General features: G+C 48.0%; 5 protein-coding genes across 5 annotated transcripts; 2 read left to right on the top strand and 3 right to left on the bottom strand.

Moving 5' to 3' along the window:
* Nucleotides 1-1,114: 1,114 nt before the first annotated feature.
* On the bottom strand, nucleotides 1,115-2,602 carry DFJ58DRAFT_731779 (uncharacterized protein; the record flags this gene model as incomplete). The annotated part of the gene is made up of 7 exons (XM_041386088.1): nucleotides 1,115-1,154; nucleotides 1,213-1,284; nucleotides 1,343-1,420; nucleotides 1,479-1,701; nucleotides 1,754-1,778; nucleotides 1,838-1,899; nucleotides 2,236-2,602. The coding sequence occupies 7 exons, from the start codon at nucleotides 2,600-2,602 to the stop codon at nucleotides 1,115-1,117; spliced, it is 867 nt and encodes a 288-aa protein (XP_041240211.1).
* Nucleotides 2,603-4,810: 2,208 nt separating this feature from the next.
* On the bottom strand, nucleotides 4,811-6,296 carry DFJ58DRAFT_47788 (uncharacterized protein). Its single transcript, XM_041380579.1, has 8 exons — nucleotides 6,285-6,296; nucleotides 6,160-6,225; nucleotides 5,707-6,100; nucleotides 5,577-5,652; nucleotides 5,378-5,475; nucleotides 5,294-5,318; nucleotides 5,019-5,241; nucleotides 4,811-4,960 (listed from the first exon to the last, which is right to left on the bottom strand). Exons 3-8 carry the CDS (start codon nucleotides 6,058-6,060, stop codon nucleotides 4,933-4,935), a joined length of 804 nt encoding a protein of 267 aa, XP_041240210.1. The 5' UTR covers nucleotides 6,061-6,100; nucleotides 6,160-6,225; nucleotides 6,285-6,296; the 3' UTR covers nucleotides 4,811-4,932.
* A 3,222-nt stretch (nucleotides 6,297-9,518) lies between these two features.
* On the top strand, nucleotides 9,519-10,768 carry DFJ58DRAFT_747980 (Osmotin thaumatin-like protein; the record flags this gene model as incomplete). Its single annotated transcript, XM_041387567.1, has 6 exons — nucleotides 9,519-9,591; nucleotides 9,745-9,921; nucleotides 9,970-10,061; nucleotides 10,111-10,233; nucleotides 10,282-10,468; nucleotides 10,524-10,768. 6 exons carry the CDS (start codon nucleotides 9,519-9,521, stop codon nucleotides 10,619-10,621), a joined length of 750 nt encoding a protein of 249 aa, XP_041240209.1. The 3' UTR covers nucleotides 10,622-10,768.
* A 206-nt stretch (nucleotides 10,769-10,974) lies between these two features.
* Nucleotides 10,975-12,234, top strand: DFJ58DRAFT_805077 (uncharacterized protein). The gene is made up of 6 exons (XM_041391079.1): nucleotides 10,975-11,088; nucleotides 11,141-11,284; nucleotides 11,337-11,384; nucleotides 11,555-11,657; nucleotides 11,747-11,870; nucleotides 11,926-12,234. Exons 1-6 carry the CDS (start codon nucleotides 11,047-11,049, stop codon nucleotides 12,119-12,121), a joined length of 657 nt encoding a protein of 218 aa, XP_041240208.1. The 5' UTR covers nucleotides 10,975-11,046; the 3' UTR covers nucleotides 12,122-12,234.
* Nucleotides 12,235-13,879, bottom strand: DFJ58DRAFT_805073 (Intradiol ring-cleavage dioxygenase). Its single transcript, XM_041391078.1, has 8 exons — nucleotides 13,665-13,879; nucleotides 13,552-13,616; nucleotides 13,429-13,491; nucleotides 13,169-13,371; nucleotides 12,990-13,118; nucleotides 12,813-12,937; nucleotides 12,581-12,754; nucleotides 12,235-12,522 (listed from the first exon to the last, which is right to left on the bottom strand). Exons 1-8 carry the CDS (start codon nucleotides 13,734-13,736, stop codon nucleotides 12,340-12,342), a joined length of 1,014 nt encoding a protein of 337 aa, XP_041240207.1. The 5' UTR covers nucleotides 13,737-13,879; the 3' UTR covers nucleotides 12,235-12,339.
* Between the last annotated feature and the right edge of the window lie 158 nt (nucleotides 13,880-14,037).

Below are 14,037 nucleotides of genomic sequence, written 5' to 3'. Positions count from 1 at the left end.
AAAGATGTCGAGGATCCCAGAAGTCGTGCCCATGAGTGGGGAAGATGAGTGACCAGCCTCGCCGATATGTCACAGTCGAGGAAGCTTCAGGTTCGGGGTTCGGAACGGTTCGGGAAGGTCCGAACCCATGTTCGAACCGTCCCAGGAACCACGGACCGTGAACCTCATTTCGGTTCGGTCCGTCCAAAATGGGAAACCGTGGACCGAACCATGGACGAACCTGACCATTGGTCAGGTTCGAACCACGGTTCGGAACCGGACCGCGGCAGCACTAATACAACCAGCTGCACCTAGGGCGATATTCTCCTTACCACCAACATTTCCATCATCGCAATGGCAAGGACCCCGGAATCTGGGTAACTATCTATTCAAAGGATGTGCAACATAAGCGGCTGACTGATGTTTCGCACTCACCAACTTCTCAGTCTTGGAGTCTCATCGCGATAGCCACAGATGCGGCATGTATGTGACCGCGCTGAGCGGCCTATTTGGCCTTCAGAACATGCTGCCTACCATGGTTGCAGCTTGTCCGCTTCCCGTAGTGCGGGACTGTCACCTCCTAATGTGAATCGAGCTTATATACACATGACCGGTGGGAGGGATGCCAGACGGTCGTCAGTGTGTGTCGACATAAGGGCCACAACCTTGAAGCTAGTAGTGACAGCGAAGCTCACATTCCTCATGTACAAACAGAAGCAAGAAGGATCTAACGCACACCTGACCCCTGTGCCATAATTAACGGTCGCGTCTACTGATTAGCAGGGGCGTTTTTGTTCTGTCTTACTTATAATCATCGCAAGGTGAGTGCTCGACTCGCCTTGACAGAAATATTGATCTTTCTGTCTGATTAGACACCTGCCATCTCTCAGGGTGATTTCAGCATTTTCAATGATGAGTTCTGCAGGGTGGCGCTGTGACGCACTGCAGAGGCTGTTGGGACCATTACTTACATTTTCGGGGAATTAGCTACCTCTCCGATACAGTGGATAAGCGTAAAGGCTTCGTAAGCCAGCAAGAATGACGTTAGATACTATTAAATTAGAGGGGTATACACGTCGGCTTGTAGACGAATTACTAGAAGGACGGTTGCGCATATCATAACATTGTAGTCTGGTCACCTAGCCGCCTTAATAGGCAGGGAAAACTTCTGCTGCCTAAAATAGGTCGTCAAGTTTCGACATAGCATAGTAGAGCGAGTGTGAAATGACCTACCCATCAGCATTTCCAACAAATTTTTCGAATATTTCGTCACCCGCCTTAATAGGCAGGGAAAGGTTCTGCTGCCTAGAATAGGTCGTCAAGTTTCAATACAACGTAGTAGAGCGAGTGTGAGATGACCTACCCATCAGCATTTCCAGGAAGTTTTGCGGACCTTTGGTCACCCGCCCTAACTTGAATAGGCGTGGGGGGGTTCTGCTGCCTAGAATAGGTCGTCAAGTTTCCACATAGCATAGTAGAGCGAGCGTGAGATGACATACCCATCGGTATCTCGAAGAATTTTTTCGAACTCTTTTCTGAGACGCTCGAGCCGATCATTCAGCCCATTTTCAGTTGTTCCATATTCTTCTCCACAGTCCGTTTGGAACGCATCGCAGTCTCTTAAAAAATGTTCTAGGTTCGTTACGCGAGTGTTGGATAATTCTGGTTCGTTTAATCCCCTTGCCCGAGTGAGGAGAGAAGCCGTTATGGTCGACATGACACCTGGGGCGTAATTTTCAGGAAAGCTTTGAATGTAGGGGACATGGATACGCACCAAGAATGGTGATAGCGATCGAAACCTGGAATTGCATGAGAGTCAGTCTATCGTAAAATCATATGCATGCACTCTCAAACTGACCTGCCTACCAGATAATGACGCCGCAAGACCCGTGGTAAGCGCCCCGAGCAAAATTTGTAAACCTGTCGCAATGTTCAACAGGTAGCCTGTCCATTTTGCTTCAAAAGGAACGCCATCAGAACATTCCCAGAAACGAAGAACCTCAGCATCATGCTCGCATACCGAGCAGAAGAGGCTAATATTTGACGATTTGACTAACCTTTTGTCCTCTCCCACTCCGCGTCCTTCAATAGTTGGTTCAAGTCGCCTTTTTATGTTCTGTCGTTGTGGGGTCAGACTAAGGATCATGCCAAGTGAAAAGGGGGAGCAACACAAACCCAAGGTTGAGGCTCCTCGTCATCAGGAGGAGATTTTCTTTTTCTTTTTCTTCTCCTCGATATGAGAGTTCATCTTCATACGAGGTTCCTCCTCGACGGGCACTATCCAGCCAAGGTCAGAAGCGTTGGCAGGAGCATGGCCTGACACAACTGTGTGCCGCGACAGTCCACGCAACATATGACCGTCCCGGCTTCTCGTAGCTCGAGGAGCCCGAGGAACGGGCTCAAAATCCGCATATAGATCATTGTGATCACGAGCCGGTGACTGTCCCTGTGAACTGTCATTGCCAAGTAGGGGCTTCTCAGTCCCCGATGACTGGGTCTGTGGACGACCTCCGTTGTCTGTAAATCCCAGTGACGATGGAGAAGGCTGCCGTTGCTGGACTTGAATCTGAGTGGAGTGCTCAATGGGCCCGGGGGTATATGGCAAGGTTTGTTCGGGATCCATGGTGCTCCCACAATGTGGATTTGGTCAGGAGGTGGAAAAGCTTGTGCGAGGCAACCTTGAGTCCCATTGGAAAATTTATACATAAAGTAAGTATTCCCGCATCTTACATGTCGCTTCGCATACACAGATCGCCCCGGGAATGATCCGTTCTGCTGCTGCCACACCATGAGAAAGCATTGTAGGTACGAACAGCGTAACGTAAGGACATACCTCGATCGAGACAAGTGACCATGCTCGAACAGTTTGAAACGCTTGAAATCGGTTACAACAACGAGCATTTGCTAACTCATACCTCGATTTTCGTTCTGAGGCAGGCATTGTCGACGACGTCTTCCTACGACTCGTCCGAGTGGAGATCTTCCTCTCCTGTAAGTGAGGTAAAGCATCAGGTACTTACTTCGTCCTTCTCAACGGCAACTGTTACGCGCGACAACCTGTCACACAGGCTGGCAGCCTGAGCCCTGTCACCAGCTTTCGCTGAGTCGGTGATAGTGATGTGCCGTGCTTGGCTTGGCCTGAAAGCCATGACTTCAGAGGGCTTTGGCCTGGCCTGGGCCTAGCTCGGGCCTAGGTTGTTGACGATACGTAAACATGCTAACTTACCAGTCCCTTCTTTTGAGACATTGTCCGCGTCCTTATTGCATCCAAGTTGGCACCTTTGATACCATATGTCACACCTCAGGCATTCCAGCTTAATCTGGCTCGAGAGTTTCTGCCACAATCTAGGTTATGTTGGACCGAGTGTTGGCACAGGGTGGGATGCAACTTGAAGCAGGCACCGGAGTTGCTCAGGCCCCGATCAGTGAATTCATTGTTGTAGTCGTGAGAACTATAGAAGTATGTAATTCTGCTCCTGCTAAATATCTATAATTATAAGCTAGCCACACTGCGAAAGATTCAAGTTGTTGGTACATACCCATGCATGGATGCTATGCAAATCCAAATTATAACATTCCCGACTCCCACAATTAAAGTTGCCACCGTCCGGTTCTGAACCCACAGAACCAGTCATGAGCCTCGAACCTCAGAGGTTAGCTCACCACGGTTGGGTCTAGTAACAGTTAGGTTCGGGAGGGTCCAGAGGTGGTTAGGGTCGAGGTTCGGGGAATAATAGAATTTGAACCGTATGCGGACTCGTTCGAACCGTGACCGAAGCGCTGTAGATCTTGTTAAAAAAGTAGAAAGACATTCGGTGGTAGGTACTGTACAGTTGTAATATATCACTGATCAGGACCGCTTGTGGCTGATACACCTGGGGATAGTTAATGCTGAGCGCTGAGTGGTGAATACTAGAGTTAAGCATCCTGAATTTGCACTATGGATGACCAGTGTGCGGTCACCGCGGATGGAACACTCAAAGATCCCTGCGACATAGAATGGGAGTACTCCCCAACACAAAAACTTTCCGCAATACCTCTCGTTGCTCTTCCATCACCACCGCCAGCAGTATTAGCGGGGGAGGGTGGCTGGCCACTGTAACCATAAGAGTAGGGTTAGTATCTTCAACGGTACGGTATAAGTCACTAATCTGTGCAACGCTGTACAATCTTGTACAGTATTGTACAGGTGCCCCCTGGTTTTCTGATGAACACGAGCAGTTGATGAGGTTTCACACTCAAGTCGCTAAACCTCAGCACATTCTCGACCTTGGGAGACACAGCATGGATATGACTGCGCTGGACGACCTATTTGGCCTTCACAACAGGTTGCCTATCATCATTGCAGCTTGTCCGATGATTTCGTCAGGGAATGACTACTACCTCCCAACGTGAATTAACCTATACACATGACCAGTAGAGGGATGCCAGACAGCCGTCCTGGTGTGTCAACATAACGGCCACAACCTTAAAGCTAGCAGTGACGGCGAAGCTCACATTCCTCGTGTCCAAGCAAATGCAAGAAGGATCTAATACGCACCCTATCCCTGTGTACCATAATGGTCCCATGGTAGCCTTAGGATTGAGGTTTTTGTGAACGCGTCACTGTCCAGGTCGCATTTCTGTTCTATATCTTAGTTATAATCATCGCAAGGTGGGCACTCGACTCGCCTTGATAGAAATATTGCTTTTCTGACCACCTGCTATCTCTCAGGGTGATGTTAGCATTTTCAATGACGCATTCTGCAGGGCGGTGGTGTGACGCGCTGTAGAAGCTGTTCGGACCATTGCTTACATTTTCGGGGAGTTAGCCACCTCTCCGATATGGTGGATAAGTATGAAGGAAGGCTTTGGATGCCAGCAAGAATCGCCATCTGTAGTGAATGTTTCGGGACGGCAAAGTGACGTTAGATACTATTTCAGAGGTCTACATATCGGCTTGTAGACGAATTACTAGAAGGACGGGGAAAGCTTCCGCTGCCTAAAATAAGTCGTCAAGTTTCAACATAGCATAGCAGAGCAGGCTTGAGATGACCTACCCATCAGCATTTCCAAGAAGTTCTTCGAACCTTTTTCTGAGATGCTCGAGATGATCATTCAGCCCGTTTTCAGCTGTTCCATATTCATGTCCGTGGTCCATTTTGAAGGACCGGCAGTCCCTTAAAAATTGATCTAGGTCCTTTACGCGAGTGATGGATAATTCTGGTTCATTTGATCCCCTTGTCCGAGCGAGGTAGGAAGCAACTAATGTCGACATGCCACCTGGGACGTGGTCTTCAGGAAATCTTCAAATGCAGGGGACATGGATACACACCAAGAAGAGTGGTAGCGATAGAAACCTGAAATTGCACGAGAGTTAGTTTATCGTAAAATCGTATGCATGTACTCTCAAGCTGACCTGCTTACCAGTTAATGCCGCCGCAAGACCCGTAGTAAGTGCCCCAAGTAAAACCTGTAAACCTATCGCGATGTTCAACGCGTAGCCTGTTATTTTTGCTTTAAAAGGAACGCAATCAGAACATTTCCAGGAACAAGGAACCTCAGCATCATGCTCGCATACCGAGTAGAAGAGGCTGATATTTGATAATTTGACTAACCTTTTGTGGCATATTGTGCCCTCTCTCTCTCCGCGTTGAGAATACTTGGATCGAGTCGCTCTCCAATGGTTCGTCGCTGTAGGGTCAGGCTAAGGATCAATGCAAAGTAAACAGGGGGAGCAACACAAACGTGAGGTTTCTCCTCGACGGGCAATATCCAGCCAAGGCCAGAAGCACTGACAGGAGCCTGGCCTGTGCGCCGCGACATTCCACGCATCAGATGACCGTCCCGGCTTCTCGTAGCTGGGGGAGCCTGAGGGACGGGCTCAAAATCCGTGTATGGATCATTGCGATCACGACCCGGTGAATGTCCCCGTGAACTGTCGCTGCCAAGTAGGGGCTTCTCAGTCGCCGATGACTGAGTCTGTGGACGGCCTCCGCTGTCTGCAAATCCTAGTGATGAAGGCGAAGGCTGCCGTTGCTGGGCTTGGAGCTGAGTAGAGTGCTCAATGGAGGCGTAAGGCAAATTTTTTTCTACATCCATGGTGCTCCCACAATGGGGATTGGGTCAGAAGGTGGGAAAGCTTGTGCAAAGCAACCTTAGACACTGTTGGAAACTTTATACATAAGGTGGAGCACTTGCGTCTTCAAATCGCTTCGCATACACAAATCGCCCCAGGAATGATGCCGTTCCGGATTACTGATTCGGCTGCCGTCACACCATGAGAAAAAAATTGTAAGTACGAACAACGTAACGTAAGGACATACCTCGATCGAGGCAAATAAGGCTCGAACAGGAGGTTGAAATCAGTCACCATTAGCGAGTTGCAGCTCATACCTCTCTCAGGCAGGCCGCCGGCGTTGTGGACGTCTTCTTCCTGCGACTCGTGAATAACCAATGGAAATATGCTCGCCAAGTGACATGATCGTCGAGGTCCTTTTGTCCTGTGCTGTATTAAGTGAGGTAAAGCATGTAATTCATTCTTCTCAACTTGACAACGGTAATCGTTGCGCGCGACAGCCTATCAGCTTGAGTCCTATCACCGGCTTTCGCTGGGCACCCATGTGCGCAATGCGCATGATGCCGATCTTGTTTGGTTCGTCGTTGTCCCTTAAAAGTTGTTGTGGCAGTACACTGCCATCACTGAAGTTTCTGGCCGCTGTCGCAGAAACCATGGAACTGACAACATATCGGAGGCCACTCATTGTCACCGACTGATACTCTATTGGGAGGGTTTTAAAGACTAAATTCTCTGAAAGGTTTAGTTCCTGTACCCTCTTCTAGGGTACAGGTCTCCCAGGAAAATTCTCTGTCGACTCGATCATGACGGCTCCACTCCGGCCCGCCAGGTTTAGTTCAAGCTTCAGCGTCTTACTCACCCAACGTCGGGCATTGCCGAGCTAGTCCGCCGCACAGCATTACGATGTGATACCGTACCGGCGGTATCACGTGTGTTCCATGAGTAGAGTCATTTTTCGGGTCGGAATATTTCTCATGTCGAATATCGGAAGACACTTGGCTAGGGCCGGTGAGTGATTGCCATGAACCATGATTCTCAACTAACCTATGGCTGACCACTATATCTTCAAGGCGCAAAGCACAACCTGCTATGGCTTCAGATCGGACGAGTGCCCTGATCATATCGACGAGGCATGATTGAAGCAAGACATAGACCGTGACATCTGGGACGAGGGGGAGGAACTCTCCAGGCCTGGTGGCATCCAAGAACTAGCAGCGAAGAAATCAAAGCAAGTACCACTTGCAACGACACGGTGGTTGAAATTTCTACCTAGACATCGCTATCTCGCTTTAACGAGCTGAAAATATCAAGGGTCGAGTCTACTCCTGTATGACTACTGGTGAAGCGCACCATTGGACATATGCAACTGGACAATGGGGTAACACAAAAACCTGATTTGTGAAAGGTATGGTCCTTGTCGTCGGAGCCCACTGCACATAATGTCATCATTTAAGTTTGAAGTCAACACATAAGCCCCAATCATTTTCATACGATGCTATGGAATATCAGGGAAGATATCACGATGACTACCTGATGATATGCCACTTGCCGCGCAGTGCGTCTTCAGCTAAGTTAAGAAGCTGCATTTAGTGCCACCAGACTAAAGCAAGTTCGCAACGGCAGTACGCGAAGAACCCCGCTTCTCTCGGTGGTCGTGAGATGCCTGATTCAAATACGACTCGGGCTTTGATCCATTAAAATAAACCCATCCGTTTGTTGCCGATGACATTGTCAGTAGAGACCACGTACGCAATTTTACATATACGTCAGAGAAATCCTATAACGGACGCTTGGAAGATAGAAGCTGAAGCTAGCATGTCTGATGGTGTTTGAGGTCCCACCAACATAGGTATGGCTGGTAAGATCTGACCGTCCTTCGCATCAACTTGATTAAGATATCCCTTCACAATACACGCCTCGAAATCATTTTAGTATCTTGGGCTTGCAGATGTAGTGCTCCCTGCGGCGGCACGGCAAAGAGGATTGTGAATCCGTTGATCGGACTGCAGACATGTCTGGATCTGAAGAACAACTCTACCCAGAAAATGCAACCAGCTCTGGGGGATGATCTGAACAGTCTATTTTCACCAATTCTGCATAGAAACGTTCTATGGGAGCGCAGTAACAGTCATTCTATGCGACAAAGTAGTACCGACTGTATCAGTATGACCTAACAGTCTGTGTCATCGGCTGCGATGGGTAGCCAGTAGCCAGTAGGGCAGCATAGGCTACGTTCTGCGACAGAGACTCACTTCCCGTGCCTGGACTGCACAGCGGGTCGGCGACTATGCATTTCCCAATGACTATGATGACGAACACGGTGAACCCCTGTTTTCCGAAAGTGTGACAGATCGGGTCAGTGAAATCTAGGATGTGGGGTTACAGAATGATGAAACTTGTAGACGCTCGTATTAAGATTCAACTTTGTGTGAATACGACGTACGAAAATGCCGACGCATAGGACTCGTATGCGAGTAAAGAGCTATTGGAGAACTGCATCAAGAAGATTCAAAATCAACCCCATGAACCTAGTCCAGTGATGGGCTTCCATGCTATAGGGACACAGCAATAAAAATATCAATCTTTCTTCGCGTCGCAACCTGTCACAATGGGTGTGCAGAGGTATGGAGCCAGGGATGATGATGCAGTGGCCAGTCGTAGTAGCATTGCTAGTAGCAGTGCCAGTAGCAAGGCTACCATCGATACGCAGCGGGGTGCTCGTACCAAGAATACCGAAGTACTGACAAAACTCCGATGTATCATAGAGCTGCCAGCGGTTCATGGGCGTTCGTTGTGATACATACCGTAAGCTATAGAAGCCACTTCGCAAAAATAGTCATGGCTCTGATATCATGATGCAGATGAAACGACAACAGAAAACTAGGATACTTCGGATCGTGCGCGTGAGGCCCGGTGTGGCGTTTGGACAACATAGCATCCATAAGCATACACGAAACTCTGCTCGTCTGTAGGAAACGGGGATTTGTGTGACCTTGAATATTGGACCTTGAAGTGTGTAGCATACCATACGCCGCGGAGTTGAAAACAATATTATGATGTTTATATTTTAAACCCCGGTATACAACGCGAAAGCTGCAGCACAAGCCAAGTAGATTGCGGGACCGTCAACCTACCCTGATCCTGATCAACTTAATGTTATAGTTCATTACCTGTTGGATTTAATTTCGCTGGTGGCCAACCCAAGCTTGATCACAACGTGCTACAGCCTTTCATGTGCGTGACAACCGCAAGTGAGCCTCGGAACAAGTCCATTTCACCGAATCAGAAATAGTTTCGTGACCTCATCAGTCCTTGTCATGCACTGATAGAAGGATTATTTTGCTGTTTGTACGTTTGAGCGCAGTACTTGTTTTGAATTTATCCCTCTTTTAGCACCCTTCGTGCAATGTTTAGCTATCACCGCATCTTCCACCAATTCTTACTGTTCCAAATCAGGGTTTCCGGTCAAAGATTGATGACCATGGCCATCTCGCAGCATACTGCTGCTTGCCAATTCGCACTGTTTGTGACAAGATCCTGTGGCTTCATTTTTGGTATACACTTCCAATAAAACGCTAACGCGCTCACAGCCCAAGACTTCTGGTATAAAGGGATCCATAAGGTGTTTAAACAGGTATTATCGTCTCCCATTTCTAAGTCGTCTAATCATTACTTGCAATGACGTACTCTCTCTGCTTTAATTCTAGCCGCTATCGTGACCGTGGCTCAAGCCCAGTCTCTCACCGTTGTCAACTCTTGCACCGAATCTGTTTTCTTGAACACGGGCACCAGCTATGGTAGTATCGACAACGATGTCACCGTCGCTGCAGGCCAGAGTGCAAACCTAGGCATTAGCTCCGACTGGGACGGCGCTATCAACGTCGGTAAGTGTGTAGCTCCCCTCCTCAGCTTATCACTGACCGCACTACTAGGTACTGGATGCAACAGCGACGGTTCTTCGTGTACTACTGGTGGCCCTACCTGGGACGGTGTCACTCCCTTTAGCAGAGCCGAATTCAACTTTGTGGGTCCCGGTCGCAGGCATTGAAATAACTTCTGACTTCAAAATGCAGTACTCAATCGCCGGAAGCGTGACATATGATATCTCGCTCATCTATGGATATAACGTTGGAATGGAGATTTCCTCCGGTGATTCGAGCTGCGACAATTTCGCTTGCACGATCTCATCTGGCTGCGTGAGTAATCTATCCGTATTGAGATCATGCATGTTCATATTGTTTCAGCCCGTTCCTGGACCTGGAACCGACACGTGCTACTCCCCGTGCTGCTCCTCTGTGAGCGCATGCAGCGGTGGCGCCCTTCCCGCTAGTGGAGGAGGCTGCGTTGACAACGCGGGTCCTGGCCCCAACAGCGCTTTCTACTATGACACTTGTTATAATGCCTATGCATTCCCTGATAATGACGGCTCGGGTATGTGTTTCCATCTTACTGCCATCGGTATAGCGGACTGATAATTATCGTTCAGGTGGCTATACTCCTGCTGACTTTGTCGTTTATACTTGCGGCAACACCGATATCACTCTTACTCTGTGCTCTGGCACAACTTCTGACTACACTGACTAAATATAGGCAATGGATGACCGTTTATGTTGTAGTTTGGAACTGTCGTATTCGTTCGATATAACGTGGTTTTTTGGTACCAATCTTGTCGGTAGTTTTTGCGAGCAGTAAAGTGTACTTGCGAATAGAATCTGCTTTTGCGGTGTTGTGACTCTCTCGCATGCCGGTGAAACCCTGGTCATTTTCTTGACCGACGATCGGCGAGAAGATTAGACTATCAATAGTAGTGCATCTCAATTTACAGGCTCTCACTGACAGTACTGCTTGTACTTTCACGACGACCATGTTCGGGACTCAGGGGCTGCGTCCGGAAACTGCCGCATTCAAACACCGCTTATTACCTTGTGGAGTATAATATTTCTTTGACTTGAACAACCTTCTCTGCTTTCATCTATTGAACTAATTACTTGACGTTCAAGTATCTTATAATGGCTCCCATTAGGTCTGAAAGGCAGAGAAAGCCATATGCTGTAAGTTTTGACATCGTAGCAGGTGTGTCGTCTGATTCATTGATGCTCTCAGCGTCCTCGAGGGTCTGATGGCCATTGGGTCCATGACCGAGCTCCGCTTCAATCAGCAAAAGCAAACGCACCAGCCAACACCGGTTCAACCACAAAGCTCATCGTATCCAACTTGCACTACGAGATCACGCCTAAAGACTTGGTGGTAGGTATTCTATGCCGTCCATGACTAGAAAGCGCCTTAAATCCCTTTTTAGTCCATTTTCGGACAAATAGGCACGCTCGTTCGCGAGCCTTTGATCAGGGTACGATGATTCCGAATTCGAAAACACCTCATCACCTCCTGCCCGGATTTTTATTTCGCTCGCATGGACCGGACAATGCTTGTGGATGATTCGGATCGCTTTCGCTTCTGGCTCATATAACTGAAGATGACAACGAAACTGAACCTGAAACCCGCTTTTCATTTTTAAAGTACGACCGCAGTGGACGTTCATCTGGTGTGGCAGTTGTGTCGTTCGAGACACCCTTACAAGCAACGCGTGCCAAGAGACAGTTCGATGGTAAACTTGCAAAAGGTAAGTGTTATTCGATAGTTTTGAGTCTGCAGTGTGACCTGCATATGTCGTAATTCAATCGTTTGTTCTGATTTTTCTTTACTATGTAGGACAACCTATGGAAATCGCGTTCGACACCGCGCCATTACGAACATCCTCGCTCTTGAGTAGGATTGAACGACCTTCATTGGCAGAGCGCTTGAGTGGTAGTGCTGCACCGAAACAGCAAGGAGGGTAAGGAGTGAAACACACCTTTAGCACTGCTCTAATCACATTCTTGCGTTCTCAGTGCTAGCCTGACTCGCACACGCCAACCACGATCCGCAAAAGTTGCCTCGTCATCGAAGACAAAGGCTCCAAAGCCTACGCGATCCAAAACTCCCACGGCTGAGCAGCTTGATCAAGAGCTCGACATTTTCATGGCTGATGACAAAGGTGTTGCAGTCAAGAAAGCAGCCACTGTAGATGATGTTGAGATGGCGTGACCTGTGTTTGCGTCAAGTACCTGTACATAGTGAATGTATGCTATTATATATCGGGCTAGTTACATGCTTTTAGTGTTTGGGAAGGTCCTCATCGACATCATTGTCCACTTTGCATTCCACGTCACACGGGGCGTTCCGAAAAACAGCAAATAACATGACTAAGATACATAGGAATATCCAAAATACATAATGATAATGCAGTATCATGATGAAGTCCATTATGATTTAGTGCTTTTTATGATCTCGGTAATCGTGTAGCGTTCCTCCTCAATGCCAGCACGCATCGCGGTAGATTGTTCTTCCGTGAGTAATACAATGTCATATTGCAATAGCTTGAACGAGTCGCCGTGAGGAAACCCACGTTTACGAGCTTCCTCATCGTCTACAATATCCTTCAAGTTCTGTAAAGAGGTGTGTCAAACCAAGTGGCCTCAAAGAAACTCAGGAAGCCAGACATACCACTACCAAGGATTTCTTAACACCAAAGACGGAATCGCTTCTTAAATAGTCACAGCCATCCGGATAAAATGCCGTGACTAACTTGTGGAAACCAGGAGCTTCGACCATCATGTGTAAATGATTTGGCCGCATGTTGTGTCGACCAAGAAGGAGAAGAAGTTCACCAACAGGACCCTGTTAAAAATACGGCATTTTTAACGAAAGGTTACGTAGGCATGAAACATCGACTTACGTCTCCAGGAATTGGGTACGCTACTGGTACAACAGCACGATAGCCAAATCTACCATCGTCACCAGAGCGTAGGCGACCTCTGCAATCGGGATGAGTGCGGTCTTCGTATTGGATGTCATAGAATCCTGACAGAAATAATGAGTATGAATCGTAAGATGAGGTTCGGCAGGAGCTAACCATTAGCATCGGTCTCCCAAGTTTCAATGACGGCATTAGGGATTGGCTGCCCGTCAGTCGTCAAGATCCGACCTTCGACGTACATGTAATCTCCCTTTCCTTCAGACGCAATCGATTCACCGAAGTTCACTGCGACTCTATTTACAACTAGACGTGCATTGGAATTGCTTGCAACTCACCATCTGCAGCGTCCTCCGTTAAGAATGGACCCAGGACGCTGTTCTCGGTTGCCCCTCCCGCAATGGGATTATTTAACGAATCGACAAGAGCAGAAACACCTAGGACATCTGATAGCAGAATGGTTTCTTGACGCAATGGTGTGCACTTTTGTCCAGTGCGCGTTAAGAAATCAATTGCTGCCATCCATTCTTCTGTGGTTAAACTAGGGATAGTCGTGGCGTCAGTCGGGAACTGGAGATTCAGCAGGAAATAAACATGCCTGGTCTCGTTGATGAACTGGTGCAGGTGCTTTATCAGCGCCTTGAATATGAACCTGTTGCGTCTGCATGTATGCAATGTGTTATATGTGTACCCACTTGCGTTTGAAGTACATGGCACGTACGGATTGGGTGTTAGCTCTGTGAGCTTCTGAATGTTGGCGGTGATGATTTCTGGTCTATCAGGTAACTAGTGCCTTGTTAGAAAGAACTGGTGAGGACCACAACAATAACTGACTGGCAAGTCGAAGCTTGGGACAGGAATGCCGTTTGAGGTGGCCTTGACTTGGACTTCCGGTGCGTCTGACATGATGTGGATTGAGAGAAGGTTCAAGTTGGGGTATTAGTACCACGGTCCGGAGCATGGGATTATATAGTGTAACGGGTGTATTGATATCTAGGGGTGGTTCGGATCTTTGGGTCGCAGATATCAGCGCTTCAATCGTGTAGATCCGTATACTATTGATCATATGATGTTATGATTACCCGGCGTATGAATACATATAACGTCGCGACCGTTTATCAATATTACGTAGTCATTAATAGCCTACTACTCCCCATTCTCATACTACTGACCATGCAGTCACTGTCTGATTTTTCCGAGTCAGCAC

This window comes from Suillus subalutaceus, assembly GCF_016647625.1.
Source record: "Suillus subalutaceus strain FC151 chromosome Unknown DFJ58scaffold_111, whole genome shotgun sequence".
Lineage (NCBI taxonomy): Eukaryota > Fungi > Basidiomycota > Agaricomycetes > Boletales > Suillaceae > Suillus > Suillus subalutaceus.
This window is presented reverse-complemented; position numbering and strand designations above follow the sequence as displayed.

Excerpts from the sequence above, each read along its gene's own strand:
- DFJ58DRAFT_805073 (XM_041391078.1), bottom strand. The coding sequence starts at position 13,736 with ATGTCAGACGCACCGGAAGTCCAAGTCAAGGCCACCTCAAACGGCATT. Across the intron at positions 13,119-13,168 it reads AACGGAGGACGCTGCAGATG|TGAACTTCGGTGAATCGATT; the intron begins GTGAGTTGCAAG and ends ATAGAGTCGCAG. Across the intron at positions 12,523-12,580 it reads TTAAGAAATCCTTGGTAGTG|AACTTGAAGGATATTGTAGA; the intron begins GTATGTCTGGCT and ends ACCTCTTTACAG.
- DFJ58DRAFT_47788 (XM_041380579.1), bottom strand. The coding sequence starts at position 6,060 with ATGGATGTAGAAAAAAATTTGCCTTACGCCTCCATTGAGCACTCTACT. Across the intron at positions 5,653-5,706 it reads CCGTCGAGGAGAAACCTCAC|CGACGAACCATTGGAGAGCG; the intron begins GTTTGTGTTGCT and ends CTGACCCTACAG. Across the intron at positions 4,961-5,018 it reads CTTCTTGGAAATGCTGATGG|GCAGCGGAAGCTTTCCCCGT; the intron begins GTAGGTCATCTC and ends GACTTATTTTAG.
- DFJ58DRAFT_805077 (XM_041391079.1), top strand. The coding sequence starts at position 11,047 with ATGGCTCCCATTAGGTCTGAAAGGCAGAGAAAGCCATATGCT. Across the intron at positions 11,385-11,554 it reads TTCGCGAGCCTTTGATCAGG|TACGACCGCAGTGGACGTTC; the intron begins GTACGATGATTC and ends TCATTTTTAAAG. Across the intron at positions 11,658-11,746 it reads CGATGGTAAACTTGCAAAAG|GACAACCTATGGAAATCGCG; the intron begins GTAAGTGTTATT and ends TTTACTATGTAG.